General features: G+C 28.7%; 1 protein-coding gene across 2 annotated transcripts in view; it reads right to left on the reverse strand.

Annotated features, from left to right (window-relative positions):
- Window positions 1–21,114, reverse strand: part of LOC143248232 (inaD-like protein) — a 225,622-nt gene that overhangs the window by 150,664 nt on the left and 53,844 nt on the right. For both annotated transcript variants that reach the window (XM_076496657.1, XM_076496655.1), the window contains exons 5-6: window positions 20,610–20,736; window positions 20,283–20,361 (exon numbers count right to left, since the gene is read on the reverse strand). In XM_076496657.1, coding sequence (XP_076352772.1) covers window positions 20,283–20,361; window positions 20,610–20,736 — 206 coding nt within the window. The remainder of the gene's footprint in view (window positions 1–20,282; window positions 20,362–20,609; window positions 20,737–21,114) is intronic.

Raw genomic sequence — 21,114 nt, forward strand, 5'->3', positions numbered from 1 at the left:
TAAAATTACTAGTTGTTTTAGTAGACTGAATTATACTAAACCCTAGGTTACTGCAAAATTACTAGTTGTTTTAGTAGACTGAATTATACTAAACCCTAGGTTACTGTAAAATAACTAGTTGTTTTAGTAGACTGAATTATACTAAACCCTAGGTTACTGTAAAATAACTAGTTGTTTTAGTAGACTGAATTATACTAAACCCTAGGTTACTGTAAAATTACTAGTTGTTTTAGTAGACTGAATTATACTAAACCCTAGGTTACTGTAAAATTACTAGTTGTTTTAGTAGACTGAATTATACTAAACCCTAGGTTACTGTAAAATAACTAGTTGTTTTAGTAGACTGAATTATACTAAACCCTAGGTTACTGTAAAATTACTAGTTGTTTTAGTAGACTGAATTATACTAAACCCTAGGTTACTGTAAAATTACTAGTTGTTTTAGTAGACTGAATTATACTAAACCCTAGGTTACTGTAAAATTACTAGTTGTTTGTAGTAGACTGAATTATACTAAACCCTAGGTTACTGTAAAATTACTAGTTGTTTTAGTAGACTGAATTATACTAAACCCTAAACCGGTTACTGTAAAATAACTAGTTGTTTTAGTAGACTGAATTATACTAAACCCTAGGTTACTGTAAAATTACTAGTTGTTTTAGTAGACTGAATTATACTAAACCCTAGGTTACTGTAAAATTACTAGTTGTTTTAGTTGTTTTAGTAGACTGAATTATACTAAACCCTAGGTTACTGTAAAATTACTAGTTGTTTTGGTAGACTGAATTATACTAAACCCTAGGTTACTGTAAAATTACTAGTTGTTTTAGTAGACTGAATTATACTAAACCCTAGGTTACTGTAAAATTACTAGTTGTTTTAGTAGACTGAATTATACTAAACCCTAGGTTACTGTAAAATTACTAGTTGTTTTAGTAGACTGAATTATACTAAACCCTAGGTTACTGTAAAATTACTAGTTGTTTTAGTAGACTGAATTATACTAAACCCTAGGTTACTGTAAAATTACTAGTTGTTTTAGTAGACTGAATTATACTAAACCCTAGGTTACTGTAAAATTACTAGTTGTTTTAGTAGACTGAATTATACTAAACCCTAGGTTACTGTAAAATTACTAGTTGTTTTAGTAGACTGAATTATACTAAACCCTAGGTTACTGTAAAATTACTAGTTGTTTTAGTAGACTGAATTATACTAAACCCTATGTTACTGTAAAATAACTAGTTGTTTTAGTAGACTGAATTATACTAAACCCTAGGTTACTGTAAAATTACTAGTTGTTTTAGTAGACTGAATTATACTAAACCCTAGGTTACTGTAAAATTACTAGTTGTTTTAGTAGACTGAATTATACTAAACCCTAGGTTACTGTAAAATAACTAGTTGTTTTAGTAGACTGAATTATACTAAACCCTAGGTTACTGTAAAATAACTAGTTGTTTTAGTAGACTGAATTATACTAAACCCTAGGTTACTGTAAAATTACTAGTTGTTTTAGTAGACTGAATTATACTAAACCCTAGGTTACTGTAAAATTACTAAACCCTAGTTGTTTTAGTAGACTGAATTATACTAAACCCTAGGTTACTGTAAAATTACTAGTTGTTTTAGTAGACTGAATTATACTAAACCCTAGGTTACTGTAAAATTACTAGTTGTTTTAGTAGACTGAATTATACTAAACCCTAGGTTACTGTAAAATAACTAGTTGTTTTAGTAGACTGAATTATACTAAACCCTAGGTTACTGTAAAATTACTAGTTGTTTTAGTAGACTGAATTATACTAAACCCTAGTAGACTGTTGTTTTAGTAGACTGAATATACTAAACCCTAGGTTACTGTAAAATTACTAGTTGTTTTAGTAGACTGAATTATACTAAACCCTAGGTTACTGTAAAATTACTAGTTGTTTTAGTAGACTGAATTATACTAAACCCTAGGTTACTGTAAAATAACTAGTTGTTTTAGTAGACTGAATTATACTAAACCCTAGGTTACTGTAAAATTACTAGTTGTTTTAGTAGACTGAATTATACTAAACCCTAGGTTACTGTAAAATTACTAGTTGTTTTAGTAGACTGAATTATACTAAACCCTAGGTTACTGTAAAATTACTAGTTGTTTTAGTAGACTGAATTATACTAAACCCTAGGTTACTGTAAAATTACTAGTTGTTTTAGTAGACTGAATTATACTAAACCCTAGGTTACTGTAAAATTACTAGTTGTTTTAGTAGACTGAATTATACTAAACCCTAGGTTACTGTAAAATTACTAGTTGTTTTAGTAGACTGAATTATACTAAACCCTAGGTTACTGTAAAATTACTAGTTGTTTTAGTAGACTGAATTATACTAAACCCTAGGTTACTGTAAAATTACTAGTTGTTTTAGTAGACTGAATTATACTAAACCCTAGGTTACTGTAAAATTACTAGTTGTTTTAGTAGACTGAATTATACTAAACCCTAGTTGTTACTAGTAAAATACTACTAGTTGTTTTAGTAGACTGAATTATACTAAACCCTAGGTTACTGTAAAATTACTAGTTGTTTTAGTAGACTGAATTATACTAACTAGGTTACTGTTTTAGTTGACTTAGAATTATACTAAACCCTAGGTTACTGTAAAATACTAGTTGTTTTAGTAGACTGAATTATACTAAACCCTAGGTTACTGTAAAATTACTAGTTGTTTTAGTAGACTGAATTATACTAAACCCTAGGTTACTGTAAAATTACTAGTTGTTTTAGTAGACTGAATTATACTAAACCCTAGGTTACTGTAAAATTACTAGTTGTTTTAGTAGACTGAATTATACTAAACCCTAGGTTACTGTAAAATTACTAGTTGTTTTAGTAGACTGAATTATACTAAACCCTAGGTTACTGTAAAATTACTAGTTGTTTTAGTAGACTGAATTATACTAAACCCTAGGTTACTGTAAAATTACTAGTTGTTTTAGTAGACTGAATTATACTAAACCCTAGGTTACTGTAAAATTACTAGTTGTTTTAGTAGACTGAATTATACTAAACCCTAGGTTACTGTAAAATTACTAGTTGTTTTAGTAGACTGAATTATACTAAACCCTAGGTTATTGTAAAATTAACAGTTGTTTTAGTAGACTGAATTATACTAAACCCTAGGTTACTGTAAAATTACTAGTTGTTTTAGTAGACTGAATTATACTAAACCCTAGGTTACTGTAAAATAACTAGTTGTTTTAGTAGACTGAATTATACTAAACCCTAGGTTACTGTAAAATTACTAGTTGTTTTAGTAGACTGAATTATACTAAACCCTAGGTTACTGTAAAATTACTAGTTGTTTTAGTAGACTGAATTATACTAAACCCTAGGTTACTGTAAAATTACTAGTTGTTTTAGTAGACTGAATTATACTAAACCCTAGGTTACTGTAAAATTACTAGTTGTTTTAGTAGACTGAATTATACTAAACCCTAGGTTACTGTAAAATTACTAGTTGTTTTAGTAGACTGAATTATACTAAACCCTAGGTTACTGTAAAATAACTAGTTGTTTTAGTAGACTGAATTATACTAAACCCTAGGTTACTGTAAAATTACTAGTTGTTTTAGTAGACTGAATTATACTAAACCCTAGGTTACTGTAAAATTACTAGTTGTTTTAGTAGACTGAATTATACTAAACCCTAGGTTACTGTAAAATTACTAGTTACTAGTTGTTTTAGTAGACTGAATTATACTAAACCCTAGGTTACTGTAAAATTACTAGTTGTTTTAGTAGACTGAATTATACTAAACCCTAGGTTACTGTAAAATAACTAGTTGTTACTGTAAAATAACTAGTTGTTTTAGTAGACTGAATTATACTAAACCCTAGGTTACTGGAAAATTACTAGTTGTTTTAGTAGACTGAATTATACTAAACCCTAGGTTACTGTAAAATTACTAGTTGTTTTAGTAGACTGAATTATACTAAACCCTAGGTTACTGTAAAATTACTAGTTGTTTTAGTAGACTGAATTAAACTAAACCCTAGGTTATTGTAAAATTAACAGTTGTTTTAGTAGACTGAATTATACTAAACCCTAGGTTACTGTAAAATAACTAGTTGTTTTAGTAGACTGAATTATACTAAACCCTAGGTTACTGTAAAATTACTAGTTGTTTTAGTAGACTGAATTATACTAAACCCTAGGTTACTGTAAAATTACTAGTTGTTTTAGTAGACTGAATTATACTAAACCCTAGGTTACTGTAAAATTACTAGTTGTTTTAGTAGACTGAATTATACTAAACCCTAGGTTACTGTAAAATTACTAGTTGTTTTAGTAGACTGAATTATACTAAACCCTAGGTTACTGTAAAATTACTAGTTGTTTTAGTAGACTGAATTATACTAAACCCTAGGTTACTGTAAAATTACTAGTTGTTTTAGTAGACTGAATTATACTAAACCCTAGGTTACTGTAAAATAACTAGTTGTTTTAGTAGACTGAATTATACTAAACCCTAGGTTACTGTAAAATTACTAGTTGTTTTAGTAGACTGAATTATACTAAACCCTAGGTTACTGTAAAATTACTAGTTGTTTTAGTAGACTGAATTATACTAAACCCTAGGTTACTGTAAAATTACTAGTTGTTTTAGTAGACTGAATTATACTAAACCCTAGGTTACTGTAAAATTACTAGTTGTTTTAGTAGACTGAATTATACTAAACCCTAGGTTACTGTAAAATTACTAGTTGTTTTAGTAGACTGAATTATACTAAACCCTAGGTTACTGTAAAATTACTAGTTGTTTTAGTAGACTGAATTATACTAAACCCTAGGTTACTGTAAAATAACTAGTTGTTTTAGTAGACTGAATTATACTAAACCCTAGGTTACTGTAAAATTACTAGTTGTTTTAGTAGACTGAATTATACTAAACCCTAGGTTACTAGTTGTTTTAGTAAAATTACTAGTTGTTTTAGTAGACTGAATTATACTAAACCCTAGGTTACTGTAAAATTACTAGTTGTTTTAGTAGACTGAATTATACTAAACCCTAGGTTACTGTAAAATTACTAGTTGTTTTAGTAGACTGAATTATACTAAACCCTAGGTTACTGTAAAATTACTAGTTGTTTTAGTAGACTGAATTATACTAAACCCTAGGTTACTGTAAAATTACTAGTTGTTTTAGTAGACTGAATTATACTAAACCCTAGGTTACTGTAAAATTACTAGTTGTTTTAGTAGACTGAATTATACTAAACCCTAGGTTACTGTAAAATTACTAGTTGTTTTAGTAGACTGAATTATACTAAACCCTAGGTTACTGTAAAATTACTAGTTGTTTTAGTAGACTGAATTATACTAAACCCTAGGTTACTGTAAAATTACTAGTTGTTTTAGTAGACTGAATTATACTAAACCCTTGTAAAATTACTAGTTGTTTTAGTAGACTGAATTATACTAAACCCTAGGTTATTGTAAAATTAACAGTTGTTTTAGTAGACTGAATTATACTAAACCCTAGGTTACTGTAAAATTACTAGTTGTTTTAGTAGACTGAATTATACTAAACCCTAGGTTACTGTAAAATTACTAGTTGTTTTAGTAGACTGAATTATACTAAACCCTAGGTTACTGTAAAATACTAAACTAGTTGTTTTAGTAGACTGAATTATACTAAACCCTAGGTTACTGTAAAATTACTAGTTGTTTTAGTAGACTGAATTATACTAAACCCTAGGTTACTGTAAAATTACTAGTTGTTTTAGTAGACTGAATTATACTAAACCCTAGGTTACTGTAAAATTACTAGTTGTTTTAGTAGACTGAATTATACTAAACCCTAGGTTACTGTAAAATAACTAGTTGTTTTAGTAGACTGAATTATACTAAACCCTAGGTTACTGTAAAATTACTAGTTGTTTTAGTAGACTGAATTATACTAAACCCTAGGTTACTGTAAAATTACTAGTTGTTTTAGTAGACTGAATTATACTAAACCCTAGGTTACTGTAAAATTACTAGTTGTTTTAGTAGACTGAATTATACTAAACCCTAGGTTACTGTAAAATTACTAGTTGTTTTAGTAGACTGAATTATACTAAACCCTAGGTTACTGTAAAATTATACTAGTTGTTTTAGTAGACTGAATTATACTAAACCCTAGGTTACTGTAAAATTACTAGTTGTTTTAGTAGACTGAATTATACTAAACCCTAGGTTACTGTAAAATTACTAGTTGTTTTAGTAGACTGAATTATACTAAACCCTAGGTTACTGTAAAATTACTAGTTGTTTTAGTAGACTGAATTATACTAAACCCTAGGTTACTGTAAAATTACTAGTTGTTTTAGTAGACTGAATTATACTAAACCCTAGGTTACTGTAAAATTACTAGTTGTTTTAGTAGACTGAATTATACTAAACCCTAGGTTACTGTAAAATTACTAGTTGTTTTAGTAGACTGAATTATACTAAACCCTAGGTTACTGTAAAATAACTAGTTGTTTTAGTAGACTGAATTATACTAAACCCTAGGTTACTGTAAAATACTAGTTGTTTTAGTAGACTGAATTATACTAAACCCTAGGTTACTGTAAAATTACTAGTTGTTTTAGTAGACTGAATTATACTAAACCCTAGGTTACTGTAAAATTACTAGTTGTTTTAGTAGACTGAATTATACTAAACCCTAGGTTACTGTAAAATTACTAGTTGTTTTAGTAGACTGAATTATACTAAACCCTAGGTTACTGTAAAATTACTAGTTGTTTTAGTAGACTGAATTATACTAAACCCTAGGTTACTGTAAAATTACTAGTTGTTTTAGTAGACTGAATTATACTAAACCCTAGGTTACTGTAAAATTACTAGTTGTTTTAGTAGACTGAATTATACTAAACCCTAGGTTACTGTAAAATTACTAGTTGTTTTAGTAGACTGAATTATACTAAACCCTAGGTTACTGTAAAATAACTAGTTGTTTTAGTAGACTGAATTATACTAAACCCTAGGTTACTGTAAAATTACTAGTTGTTTTAGTAGACTGAATTATACTAAACCCTAGGTTACTGTAAAATTACTAGTTGTTTTAGTAGACTGAATTATACTAAACCCTAGGTTACTGTAAAATTACTAGTTGTTTTAGTAGACTGAATTATACTAAACCCTAGGTTACTGTAAAATTACTAGTTGTTTTAGTAGACTGAATTATACTAAACCCTAGGTTACTGTAAAATAACTAGTTGTTTTAGTAGACTGAATTATACTAAACCCTAGGTTACTGTAAAATAACTAGTTGTTTTAGTAGACTGAATTATACTAAACCCTAGGTTACTGTAAAATTACTAGTTGTTTTAGTAGACTGAATTATACTAAACCCTAGGTTACTGTAAAATTACTAGTTGTTTTAGTAGACTGAATTATACTAAACCCTAGGTTACTGTAAAATTACTAGTTGTTTTAGTAGACTGAATTATACTAAACCCTAGGTTACTGTAAAATTACTAGTTGTTTTAGTAGACTGAATTATACTAAACCCTAGGTTACTGTAAAATTACTAGTTGTTTTAGTAGACTGAATTATACTAAACCCTAGGTTACTGTAAAATGAATTACTAGTTGTTTTAGTAGACTGAATTATACTAAACCCTAGGTTACTGTAAAATTACTAGTTGTTTTAGTAGACTGAATTATACTAAACCCTAGGTTACTGTAAAATTACTAGTTGTTTTAGTAGACTGAATTATACTAAACCCTAGGTTACTGTAAAATTACTAGTTGTTTTAGTAGACTGAATTATACTAAACCCTAGGTTACTGTAAAACTGAATTACTAGTTGTTTTAGTAGACTGAATTATACTAAACCCTAGGTTACTGTAAAATTACTAGTTGTTTTAGTAGACTGAATTATACTAAACCCTAGGTTACTGTAAAATTACTAGTTGTTTTAGTAGACTGAATTATACTAAACCCTAGGTTACTGTAAAATTACTAGTTGTTTTAGTAGACTGAATTATACTAAACCCTAGGTTAAAATTACTAGTAGTAGACTGAATTATACTAAACCCTAGTTACTGTAAAATTACTAGTTGTTTTAGTAGACTGAATTATACTAAACCCTAGGTTACTGTAAAATTACTAGTTGTTTTAGTAGACTGAATTATACTAAACCCTAGGTTACTGTAAAATTACTAGTTGTTTTAGTAGACTGAATTATACTAAACCCTAGGTTACTGTAAAATTACTAGTTGTTTTAGTAGACTGAATTATACTAAACCCTAGGTTACTGTAAAATTACTAGTTGTTTTAGTAGACTGAATTATACTAAACCCTAGGTTACTGTAAAATTACTAGTTGTTTTAGTAGACTGAATTATACTAAACCCTAGGTTACTGTAAAATAACTAGTTGTTTTAGTAGACTGAATTATACTAAACCCTAGGTTACTGTAAAATTACTAGTTGTTTTAGTAGACTGAATTATACTAAACCCTAGGTTACTGTAAAATTACTAGTTGTTTTAGTAGACTGAATTATACTAAACCCTAGGTTACTGTAAAATAACTAGTTGTTTTAGTAGACTGAATTATACTAAACCCTAGGTTACTGTAAAATAACTAGTTGTTTTAGTAGACTGAATTATACTAAACCCTAGGTTACTGTAAAATTACTAGTTGTTTTAGTAGACTGAATTATACTAAACCCTAGGTTACTGTAAAATTACTAGTTGTTTTAGTAGACTGAATTATACTAAACCCTAGGTTACTGTAAAATTACTAGTTGTTTTAGTAGACTGAATTATACTAAACCCTAGGTTACTGTAAAATTACTAGTTGTTTTAGTAGACTGAATTATACTAAACCCTAGGTTACTGTAAAATTACTAGTTGTTTTAGTAGACTGAATTATACTAAACCCTAGGTTACTGTAAAATTACTAGTTGTTTTAGTAGACTGAATTATACTAAACCCTAGGTTACTGCAAAATACCAGTTGTTTTAGTAGACTGAATTATACTAAACCCTAGGTTACTGTAAAATTACTAGTTGTTTTAGTAGACTGAATTATACTAAACCCTAGGTTACTGTAAAATTACTAGTTGTTTTAGTAGACTGAATTATACTAAACCCTAGGTTACTGTAAAATTACTAGTTGTTTTAGTAGACTGAATTATACTAAACCCTAGGTTACTGTAAAATTACTAGTTGTTTTAGTAGACTGAATTATACTAAACCCTAGGTTACTGTAAAATAGGTTACTAGTTGTTTTAGTAGACTGAATTATACTAAACCCTAGGTTACTGTAAAATTACTAGTTGTTTTAGTAGACTGAATTATACTAAACCCTAGGTTACTGTAAAATTACTAGTTGTTTTAGTAGACTGAATTATACTAAACCCTAGGTTACTGTAAAATTACTAGTTGTTTTAGTAGACTGAATTATACTAAACCCTAGGTTACTGTAAAATTACTAGTTGTTTTAGTAGACTGAATTATACTAAACCCTAGGTTACTGTAAAATTACTAGTTGTTTTAGTAGACTGAATTATACTAAACCCTAGGTTACTGTAAAATTACTAGTTGTTTTAGTAGACTGAATTATACTAAACCCTAGGTTACTGTAAAATTACTAGTTGTTTTAGTAGACTGACTATTATACTAAACCCTAGTTGTTACTGAATTATACTAAACCCTAGGTTACTGTAAAATAACTAGTTGTTTTAGTAGACTGAATTATACTAAACCCTAGGTTACTGTAAAATTACTAGTTGTTTTAGTAGACTGAATTATACTAAACCCTAGGTTACTGTAAAATTACTAGTTGTTTTAGTAGACTGAATTATACTAAACCCTAGGTTACTGTAAAATTACTAGTTGTTTTAGTAGACTGAATTATACTAAACCCTAGGTTACTGTAAAATTACTAGTTGTTTTAGTAGACTGAATTATACTAAACCCTAGGTTACTGTAAAATTACTAGTTGTTTTAGTAGACTGAATTATACTAAACCCTAGGTTACTGTAAAATTACTAGTTGTTTTAGTAGACTGAATTATACTAAACCCTAGGTTACTGTAAAATTACTAGTTGTTTTAGTAGACTGAATTATACTAAACCCTAGGTTACTGTAAAATTACTAGTTGTTTTAGTAGACTGAATTATACTAAACCCTAGGTTACTGTAAAATTACTAGTTGTTTTAGTAGACTGAATTATACTAAACCCTAGGTTACTGTAAAATTACTAGTTGTTTTAGTAGACTGAATTATACTAAACCCTAGGTTACTGTAAAATTACTAGTTGTTTTAGTAGACTGAATTATACTAAACCCTAGGTTACTGTAAAATTACTAGTTGTTTTAGTAGACTGAATTATACTAAACCCTAGGTTACTGTAAAATTACTAGTTGTTTTAGTAGACTGAATTATACTAAACCCTAGGTTACTGTAAAATTACTAGTTGTTTTAGTAGACTGAATTATACTAAACCCTAGGTTACTGTAAAATTACTAGTTGTTTTAGTAGACTGAATTATACTAAACCCTAGGTTACTGTAAAATTACTAGTTGTTTTAGTAGACTGAATTATACTAAACCCTAGGTTACTGTAAAATTACTAGTTGTTTTAGTAGACTGAATTATACTAAACCCTAGGTTACTGTAAAATTACTAGTTGTTTTAGTAGACTGAATTATACTAAACCCTAGGTTACTGTAAAATTACTAGTTGTTTTAGTAGACTGAATTATACTAAACCCTAGGTTACTGTAAAATTACTAGTTGTTTTAGTAGACTGAATTATACTAAACCCTAGGTTACTGTAAAATTACTAGTTGTTTTAGTAGACTGAATTATACTAAACCCTAGGTTACTGTAAAATTACTAGTTGTTTTAGTAGACTGAATTATACTAAACCCTAGGTTACTGTAAAATTACTAGTTGTTTTAGTAGACTGAATTATACTAAACCCTAGGTTACTGTAAAATAACTAGTTGTTTTAGTAGACTGAATTATACTAAACCCTAGGTTACTGTAAAATTACTAGTTGTTTTAGTAGACTGAATTATACTAAACCCTAGGTTACTGTAAAATTACTAGTTGTTTTAGTAGACTGAATTATACTAAACCCTAGGTTACTGTAAAATTACTAGTTGTTTTAGTAGACTGAATTATACTAAACCCTAGGTTACTGTAAAATTACTAGTTGTTTTAGTAGACTGAATTATACTAAACCCTAGGTTACTGAATAAAATAGGTTACTGTAAAATTACTAGTTGTTTTAGTAGACTGAATTATACTAAACCCTAGGTTACTGTAAAATTACTAGTTGTTTTAGTAGACTGAATTATACTAAACCCTAGGTTACTGTAAAATTACTAGTTGTTTTAGTAGACTGAATTATACTAAACCCTAGGTTACTGTAAAATTACTAGTTGTTTTAGTAGACTGAATTATACTAAACCCTAGGTTACTGTAAAATTACTAGTTGTTTTAGTAGACTGAATTATACTAAACCCTAGGTTACTGTAAAATTACTAGTTGTTTTAGTAGACTGAATTATACTAAACCCTAGGTTACTGTAAAATTACTAGTTGTTTTAGTAGACTGAATTATACTAAACCCTAGGTTACTGTAAAATTACTAGTTGTTTTAGTAGACTGAATTATACTAAACCCTAGGTTACTGTAAAATTACTAGTTGTTTTAGTAGACTGAATTATACTAAACCCTAGGTTACTGTAAAATTACTAGTTGTTTTAGTAGACTGAATTATACTAAACCCTAGGTTACTGTAAAATTACTAGTTGTTTTAGTAGACTGAATTATACTAAACCCTAGGTTACTGTAAAATTACTAGTTGTTTTAGTAGACTGAATTATACTAAACCCTAGGTTACTGTAAAATTACTAGTTGTTTTAGTAGACTGAATTATACTAAACCCTAGGTTACTGTAAAATACTAGTTGTTTTACTAGTTGTTTTAGTAGACTGAATTATACTAAACCCTAGGTTACTGTAAAATTACTAGTTGTTTTAGTAGACTGAATTATACTAAACCCTAGGTTACTGTAAAATTACTAGTTGTTTTAGTAGACTGAATTATACTAAACCCTAGGTTACTGTAAAATTACTAGTTGTTTTAGTAGACTGAATTATACTAAACCCTAGGTTACTGTAAAATTACTAGTTGTTTTAGTAGACTGAATTATACTAAACCCTAGGTTACTGTAAAATTACTAGTTGTTTTAGTAGACTGAATTATACTAAACCCTAGGTTACTGTAAAATTACTAGTTGTTTTAGTAGACTGAATTATACTAAACCCTAGGTTACTGTAAAATTACTAGTTGTTTTAGTAGACTGAATTATACTAAACCCTAGGTTACTGTAAAATTACTAGTTGTTTTAGTAGACTGAATTATACTAAACCCTAGGTTACTGTAAAATTACTAGTTGTTTTAGTAGACTGAATTATACTAAACCCTAGGTTACTGTAAAATTACTAGTTGTTTTAGTAGACTGAATTATACTAAACCCTAGGTTACTGTAAAATAACTAGTTGTTTTAGTAGACTGAATTATACTAAACCCTAGGTTACTGTAAAATTACTAGTTGTTTTAGTAGACTGAATTATACTAAACCCTAGGTTACTGTAAAATTACTAGTTGTTTTAGTAGACTGAATTATACTAAACCCTAGGTTACTGCAAAATTGTTAGTTGTTTTAGTAGACTGAATTATACTAAACCCTAGGTTACTGTAAAATAACTAGTTGTTTTAGTAGACTGAATTATACTAAACCCTAGGTTACTGTAAAATTACTAGTTGTTTTAGTAGACTGAATTATACTAAACCCTAGGTTACTGTAAAATAACTAGTTGTTTTAGTAGACTGAATTATACTAAACCCTAGGTTACTGTAAAATTACTAGTTGTTTTAGTAGACTGAATTATACTAAACCCTAGGTTACTGTAAAATAACTAGTTGTTTTAGTAGACTGAATTATACTAAACCCTAGGTTACTGTAAAATAACTAGTTGTTTTAGTAGACTGAATTATACTAAACCCTAGGTTACTGTAAAATTACTAGTTGTTTTAGTAGACTGAATTATACTAAACCCTAGGTTACTGTAAAATTACTAGTTGTTTTAGTAGACTGAATTATACTAAACCCTAGGTTACTGTAAAATTACTAGTTGTTTTAGTAGACTGAATTATACTAAACCCTAGGTTACTGTAAAATTACTAGTTGTTTTAGTAGACTGAATTATACTAAACCCTAGGTTACTGTAAAATTACTAGTTGTTTTAGTAGACTGAATTATACTAAACCCTAGGTTACTGTAAAATAACTAGTTGTTTTAGTAGACTGAATTATACTAAACCCTAGGTTACTGTAAAATTACTAGTTGTTTTAGTAGACTGAATTATACTAAACCCTAGGTTACTGTAAAATTACTAGTTGTTTTAGTAGACTGAATTATACTAAACCCTAGGTTACTGTAAAATTACTAGTTGTTTTAGTAGACTGAATTATACTAAACCCTAGGTTACTGTAAAATAACTAGTTGTTTTAGTAGACTGAATTATACTAAACCCTAGGTTACTGTAAAATTACTAGTTGTTTTAGTAGACTGAATTATACTAAACCCTAGGTTACTGTAAAATTACTAGTTGTTTTAGTAGACTGAATTATACTAAACCCTAGGTTACTGTAAAATTACTAGTTGTTTTAGTAGACTGAATTATACTAAACCCTAGGTTACTGTAAAATTACTAGTTGTTTTAGTAGACTGAATTATACTAAACCCTAGGTTACTGTAAAATTACTAGTTGTTTTAGTAGACTGAATTATACTAAACCCTAGGTTACTGTAAAATTACTAGTTGTTTTAGTAGACTGAATTATACTAAACCCTAGGTTACTGTAAAATTACTAGTTGTTTTAGTAGACTGAATTATACTAAACCCTAGGTTACTGTAAAATTACTAGTTGTTTTAGTAGACTGAATTATACTAAACCCTAGGTTACTGTAAAATTACTAGTTGTTTTAGTAGACTGAATTATACTAAACCCTAGGTTACTGTAAAATTACTAGTTGTTTTAGTAGACTGAATTATACTAAACCCTAGGTTACTGTAAAATTACTAGTTGTTTTAGTAGACTGAATTATACTAAACCCTAGGTTACTGTAAAATTACTAGTTGTTTTAGTAGACTGAATTATACTAAACCCTAGGTTACTGTAAAATTACTAGTTGTTTTAGTAGACTGAATTATACTAAACCCTAGGTTACTGTAAAATTACTAGTTGTTTTAGTAGACTGAATTATACTAAACCCTAGGTTACTGTAAAATTACTAGTTGTTTTAGTAGACTGAATTATACTAAACCCTAGGTTACTGTAAAATTACTAGTTGTTTTAGTAGACTGAATTATACTAAACCCTAGGTTACTGTAAAATAACTAGTTGTTTTAGTAGACTGAATTATACTAAACCCTAGGTTACTGTAAAATTACTAGTTGTTTTAGTAGACTGAATTATACTAAACCCTAGGTTACTGTAAAATAACTAGTTGTTTTAGTAGACTGAATTATACTAAACCCTAGGTTACTGTAAAATTACTAGTTGTTTTAGTAGACTGAATTATACTAAACCCTAGGTTACTGTAAAATTACTAGTTGTTTTAGTAGACTGAATTATACTAAACCCTAGGTTACTGTAAAATAACTAGTTGTTTTAGTAGACTGAATTATACTAAACCCTAGGTTACTGTAAAATTACCAGTTGTTTTAGTAGACTGAATTATACTAAACCCTAGGTTACTGTAAAATAACTAGTTGTTTTAGTAGACTGAATTAAACTAAACCCTAGGTTATTGTAAAATTAACAGTTGTTTTAGTAGACTGAATTATACTAAACCCTAGGTTACTGTAAAATTACTAGTTGTTTTAGTAGACTGAATTATACTAAACCCTAGGTTACTGTAAAATTACTAGTTGTTTTAGTAGACTGAATTATACTAAACCCTAGGTTACTGTAAAATTACTAGTTGTTTTAGTAGACTGAATTATACTAAACCCTAGGTTACTGTAAAATAACTAGTTGTTTTAGTAGACTGAATTATACTAAACCCTAGGTTACTGTAAAATTACTAGTTGTTTTAGTAGACTGAATTATACTAAACCCTAGGTTACTGTAAAATTACTAGTTGTTTTAGTAGACTGAATTATACTAAACCCTAGGTTACTGTAAAATTACTAGTTGTTTTAGTAGACTGAATTATACTAAACCCTAGGTTACTGTAAAATTACTAGTTGTTTTAGTAGACTGAATTATACTAAACCCTAGGTTACTGTAAAATAACTAGTTGTTTTAGTAGACTGAATTATACTAAACCCTAGGTTACTGTAAAATAACTAGTTGTTTTAGTAGACTGAATTATACTAAACCCTAGGTTACTGTAAAATTACTAGTTGTTTTAGTAGACTGAATTATACTAAACCCTAGGTTACTGTAAAATTACTAGTTGTTTTAGTAGACTGAATTATACTAAACCCTAGGTTACTGTAAAATTACTAGTTGTTTTAGTAGACTGAATTATACTAAACCCTAGGTTACTGTAAAATTACTAGTTGTTTTAGTAGACTGAATTATAACTAAACCCTAGTTGTTACTGAATTAACTAAACCCTAGGTTACTAAAATTACTAGTTGTTTTAGTAGACTGAATTATACTAAACCCTAGGTTACTGTAAAATTACTAGTTGTTTTAGTAGACTGAATTATACTAAACCCTAGGTTACTGTAAAATAACTAGTTGTTTTAGTAGACTGAATTATACTAAACCCTAGGTTACTGTAAAATAACTAGTTGTTTTAGTAGACTGAATTATACTAAACCCTAGGTTACTGTAAAATTACTAGTTGTTTTAGTAGACTGAATTATACTAAACCCTAGGTTACTGTAAAATAACTAGTTGTTTTAGTAGACTGAATTATACTAAACCCTAGGTTACTGTAAAATAACTAGTTGTTTTAGTAGACTGAATTATACTAAACCCTAGGTTACTGTAAAATTACTAGTTGTTTTAGTAGACTGAATTATACTAAACCCTAGGTTACTGTAAAATTACTAGTTGTTTTAGTAGACTGAATTATACTAAACCCTAGGTTACTGTAAAATTACTAGTTGTTTTAGTAGACTGAATTATACTAAACCCTAGGTTACTGTAAAATTACTAGTTGTTTTAGTAGACTGAATTATACTAAACCCTAGGTTACTGTAAAATTACTAGTTGTTTTAGTAGACTGAATTATACTAAACCCTAGGTTACTGTAAAATTACTAGTTGTTTTAGTAGACTGAATTATACTAAACCCTAGGTTACTGTAAAATTACTAGTTGTTTTAGTAGACTGAATTATACTAAACCCTAGGTTACTGTAAAATTACTAGTTGTTTTAGTAGACTGAATTATACTAAACCCTAGGTTACTGTAAAATTACTAGTTGTTTTAGTAGACTGAATTATACTAAACCCTAGGTTACTGTAAAATTACTAGTTGTTTTAGTAGACTGAATTATACTAAACCCTAGGTTACTGTAAAATTACTAGTTGTTTTAGTAGACTGAATTATACTAAACCCTAGGTTACTGTAAAATAACTAGTTGTTTTAGTAGACTGAATTATACTAAACCCTAGGTTACTGTAAAATAACTAGTTGTTTTAGTAGACTGAATTATACTAAACCCTAGGTTACTGTAAAATTACTAGTTGTTTTAGTAGACTGAATTATACTAAACCCTAGGTTACTGTAAAATTACTAGTTGTTTTAGTAGACTGAATTATACTAAACCCTAGGTTACTGTAAAATTACTAGTTGTTTTAGTAGACTGAATTATACTAAACCCTAGGTTACTGTAAAATTACTAGTTGTTTTAGTAGACTGAATTATACTAAACCCTATGTTACTGTAAAATAACTAGTTGTTTTAGTAGACTGAATTATACTAAACCCTAGGTTACTGTAAAATTACTAGTTGTTTTAGTAGACTGAATTATACTAAACCCTAGGTTACTGTAAAATTACTAGTTGTTTTAGTAGACTGAATTATACTAAACCCTAGGTTACTGTAAAATAACTAGTTGTTTTAGTAGACTGAATTATACTAAACCCTAGGTTACTGTAAAATAACTAGTTGTTTTAGTAGACTGAATTATACTAAACCCTAGGTTACTGTAAAATTACCAGTTGTTTTAGTAGACTGAATTATACTAAACCCTAGGTTACTGTAAAATAACTAGTTGTTTTAGTAGACTGAATTATACTAAACCCTAGGTTACTGTAAAATTACTAGTTGTTTTAGTAGACTGAATTATACTAAACCCTAGGTTACTGTAAAATTACTAGTTGTTTTAGTAGACTGAATTATACTAAACCCTAGGTTACTGTAAAATTACTAGTTGTTTTAGTAGACTGAATTATACTAAACCCTAGGTTACTGTAAAATTACTAGTTGTTTTAGTAGACTGAATTATACTAAACCCTAGGTTACTGTAAAATAACTAGTTGTTTTAGTAGACTGAATTATACTAAACCCTAGGTTACTGTAAAATTACTAGTTGTTTTAGTAGACTGAATTATACTTAACCCTAGGTTACTGTAAAATAACTAGTTGTTTTAGTAGACTGAATTATACCAAACCCTAGGTTACTGTAAAATAACTAGTTGTTTTAGTAGACTGAATTATACTAAACCCTAGGTTACTGTAAAATAACTAGTTGTTTTAGTAGACTGAATTATACTAAACCCTAGGTTACTGTAAAATTACTAGTTGTTTTAGTAGACTGAATTATACTAAACCCTAGGTTACTGTAAAATTACTAGTTGTTTTAGTAGACTGAATTATACTAAACCCTAGGTTACTGTAAAATAACTAGTTGTTTTAGTAGACTGAATTATACTAAACCCTAGGTTACTGTAAAATAACTAGTTGTTTTAGTAGACTGAATTATACTAAACCCTAGGTTACTGTAAAATTACTAGTTGTTTTAGTAGACTGAATTATACTAAACCCTAGGTTACTGTAAAATTACTAGTTGTTTTAGTAGACTGAATTATACTTAACCCTAGGTTACTGTAAAATAACTAGTTGTTTTAGTAGACTGAATTATACTTAACCCTAGGTTACTGTAAAATAACTAGTTGTGTTAGTAGACTGAATTATACTTAACCCTAGGTTACTGTAAAATAACTAGTTGTTTTAGTAGACTGAATTATACTAAACCCTATGTTACTGTAAAATAACTAGTTGTTTTAGTAGACTGAATTATACTTAACCCTAGGTTACTGTAAAAATACTAGTTGTTTTAGTAGACTGAATTATACTAAACCCTAGGTTACTCTAAAATTACTAGTTGTTTTAGTAGACTGAATTATACTAAACCCTAGGTTACTGTAAAATTACTAGTTGTTTTAGTAGACTGAATTATACTAAACCCTAGGTTACTGTAAAATTACTAGTTGTTTTAGTAGACTGAATTATACTAAACCCTAGGTTACTGTAAAATAACTAGTTGTTTTAGTAGACTGAATTATACTAAACCCTATGTTACTGTAAAATTACTAGTTGTTTTAGTAGACTGAATTGTACTAAACCCTAGGTTACTGTAAAATTACTAGTTGTGTTAGTAGACTGAATTATACTTAACCCTAGGTTACTGTAAAATAACTAGTTGTTTTAGTAGACTGAATTATACTAAACCCTAGGTTACTGTAAAATTAGTAGTTGTGTTAGTAGACTGAATTATACTTAACCCTAGGTTACTGTAAAATAACTAGTTGTTTTAGTAGACTGAACTATACCAAACCCTAGGTTACTGTAAAATAACTAGTTGTTTTAGTAGACTGAATTATTCTAAACCCTATGCTACTGTAAAATTACTAGTTGTTTTAGTAGACTGAATTGTACTAAACCCTAGGTTACTGTAAAATTACTAGTTGTGTTAGTAGACTGAATTATACTAAACCCTATGTTACTGTAAAATTACTAGTTGTTTTAGTAGACTGAATTATACTAAACCCTAGGTTACTGTAAAATTACTAGTTGTTTTAGTAGACTGAATTATACTAAACCCTAGGTTACTGTAAAATAACTAGTTGTTTTAGTAGACTGAATTATACTAAACCCTATGTTACTGTAAAATTACTAGTTGTTTTAGTAGACTGAATTATACTAAACCCTAGGTTACTGTAAAATTACTAGTTGTGTTAGTAGACTGAATTATACTTAACCCTAGGTTACTGTAAAATAACTAGTTGTTTTAGTAGACTGAATTATACTTAACCCTAGGTTACTGTAAAATTACTAGTTGTTTTAGTAGACTGAATTATACTAAACCCTATGTTACTGTAAAATAACTAGTTGTTTTAGTAGACTGAATTATACTAAACCCTAGGTTACTGTAAAATTACTAGTTGTTTTAGTAGACTGAATTATACTAAACCCTAGGTTACTGTAAAATAACTAGTTGTTTTAGTAGACTGAATTATACTAAACCCTAGGTTACTGTAAAATTACTAGTTGTGTTAGTAGACTGAATTATACTTAACCCTAGGTTACTGTAAAATTACTAGTTGTTTTTGTAGACTGAATTATACTAAACCCTAGGTTACTGTAAAATTACTAGTTGTTTTAGTAGACTGAATTATACTTAACCCTAGGTTACTGTAAAATAACTAGTTGTTTTAGTAGACTGAATTATACTAAACCCTATGTTACTGTAAAATTACTAGTTGTTTTAGTAGACTGAATTATACTAAACCCTAGGTTACTGTAAAATTACTAGTTGTGTTAGTAGACTGAATTATACTAAACCCTAGGTTACTGTAAAATAACTAGTTGTTTTAGTAGACTGAATTATACTAAACCCTAGGTTACTGTAAAATTACTAGTTGTTTTAGTAGACTGAATTATACTAAACCCTATGTTACTGTAAAATAACTAGTTGTTTTAGTAGACTGAATTATACTTAACCCTAGGTTACTGTAAAATTACTAGTTGTTTTAGTAGACTGAATTTTACTAAACCCTAGGTTACTGTAAAATAACTAGTTGTTTTAGTAGACTGAATTATACCAAACCCTAGGTTACTGTAAAATAACTAGTTGTTTTAGTAGACTGAATTATACCAAACTCTAGGTTACTTAACAGATCAGTCTAGGCTAGTGTAAATACTGTTAAATATGGCGTGCTGTTTAAAGAAACAAGACATTTACATGTAACTTACGTTTTCTGCATTACGCTTAGGCCTAGCCTCTCTGTTATGCTGGACTTTCTGATTTCAACAGTGATGAACTTGGTTGTTTCTGAAAAAAATAAGAAATGACAGTCATTCTCCGTTAATAACACTATATCTGATAATCCACTAACACAAGGAGAACAAGTATTTATCTAACAACACACTAACACAAGAATAACATGTCTATATCAGATAATCCAGTTGACACAATCAATGCAACTAAAATCTTAATACTTAAACATTGTTACTATTTTTTATATGTCACAACAATGTCCAACCTGGAAATGAGTTTCACTTGTATTTAATCGAACTTACTTTCGCTTGTTGTGAACAGTTTTTGTGGATTTTCCCTGAGGACCAACAATCTAATGGGAGAGGGCGCTTCTCTCAAAGAACGCAGTGCCTCGGCAGCTGGTAGATCCCTTAAGGAGACTTCATTCACCTGCAAAACAAAGATCATTCAAACAATCCTGTTCAACTGGTATTAACTGGCTAACAATGAAAAAGAACATTCAAACAACTCAGTTGTACTGATTTGGTTTGTTTTGAATTTCGCGCAAAGCTACACGAGGGCTATCTGCGCTAGCCGTCCCTAATTTAGCAGTGTAAGACTAGAGGGAAGGCAACTAGTCATCTCCACCCATCACCAACTCTTGGACTACTCTTTTACCAAAGAATAGAGGAATTGATCGTCACATTAATACGGCCCATGGTTGAAAGTAAAATTAACAAGAAAGGAGAGCATTCAAATATTTCAGTTGTATTGGTATTAACTGGCTAACAAAGAACATTTCACATAACGAACGTGTCGAAACGTCTT

This window comes from Tachypleus tridentatus, chromosome 4 (genome assembly GCF_004210375.1).
Source record: "Tachypleus tridentatus isolate NWPU-2018 chromosome 4, ASM421037v1, whole genome shotgun sequence".
NCBI classification, from domain to species: domain Eukaryota; kingdom Metazoa; phylum Arthropoda; class Merostomata; order Xiphosura; family Limulidae; genus Tachypleus; species Tachypleus tridentatus.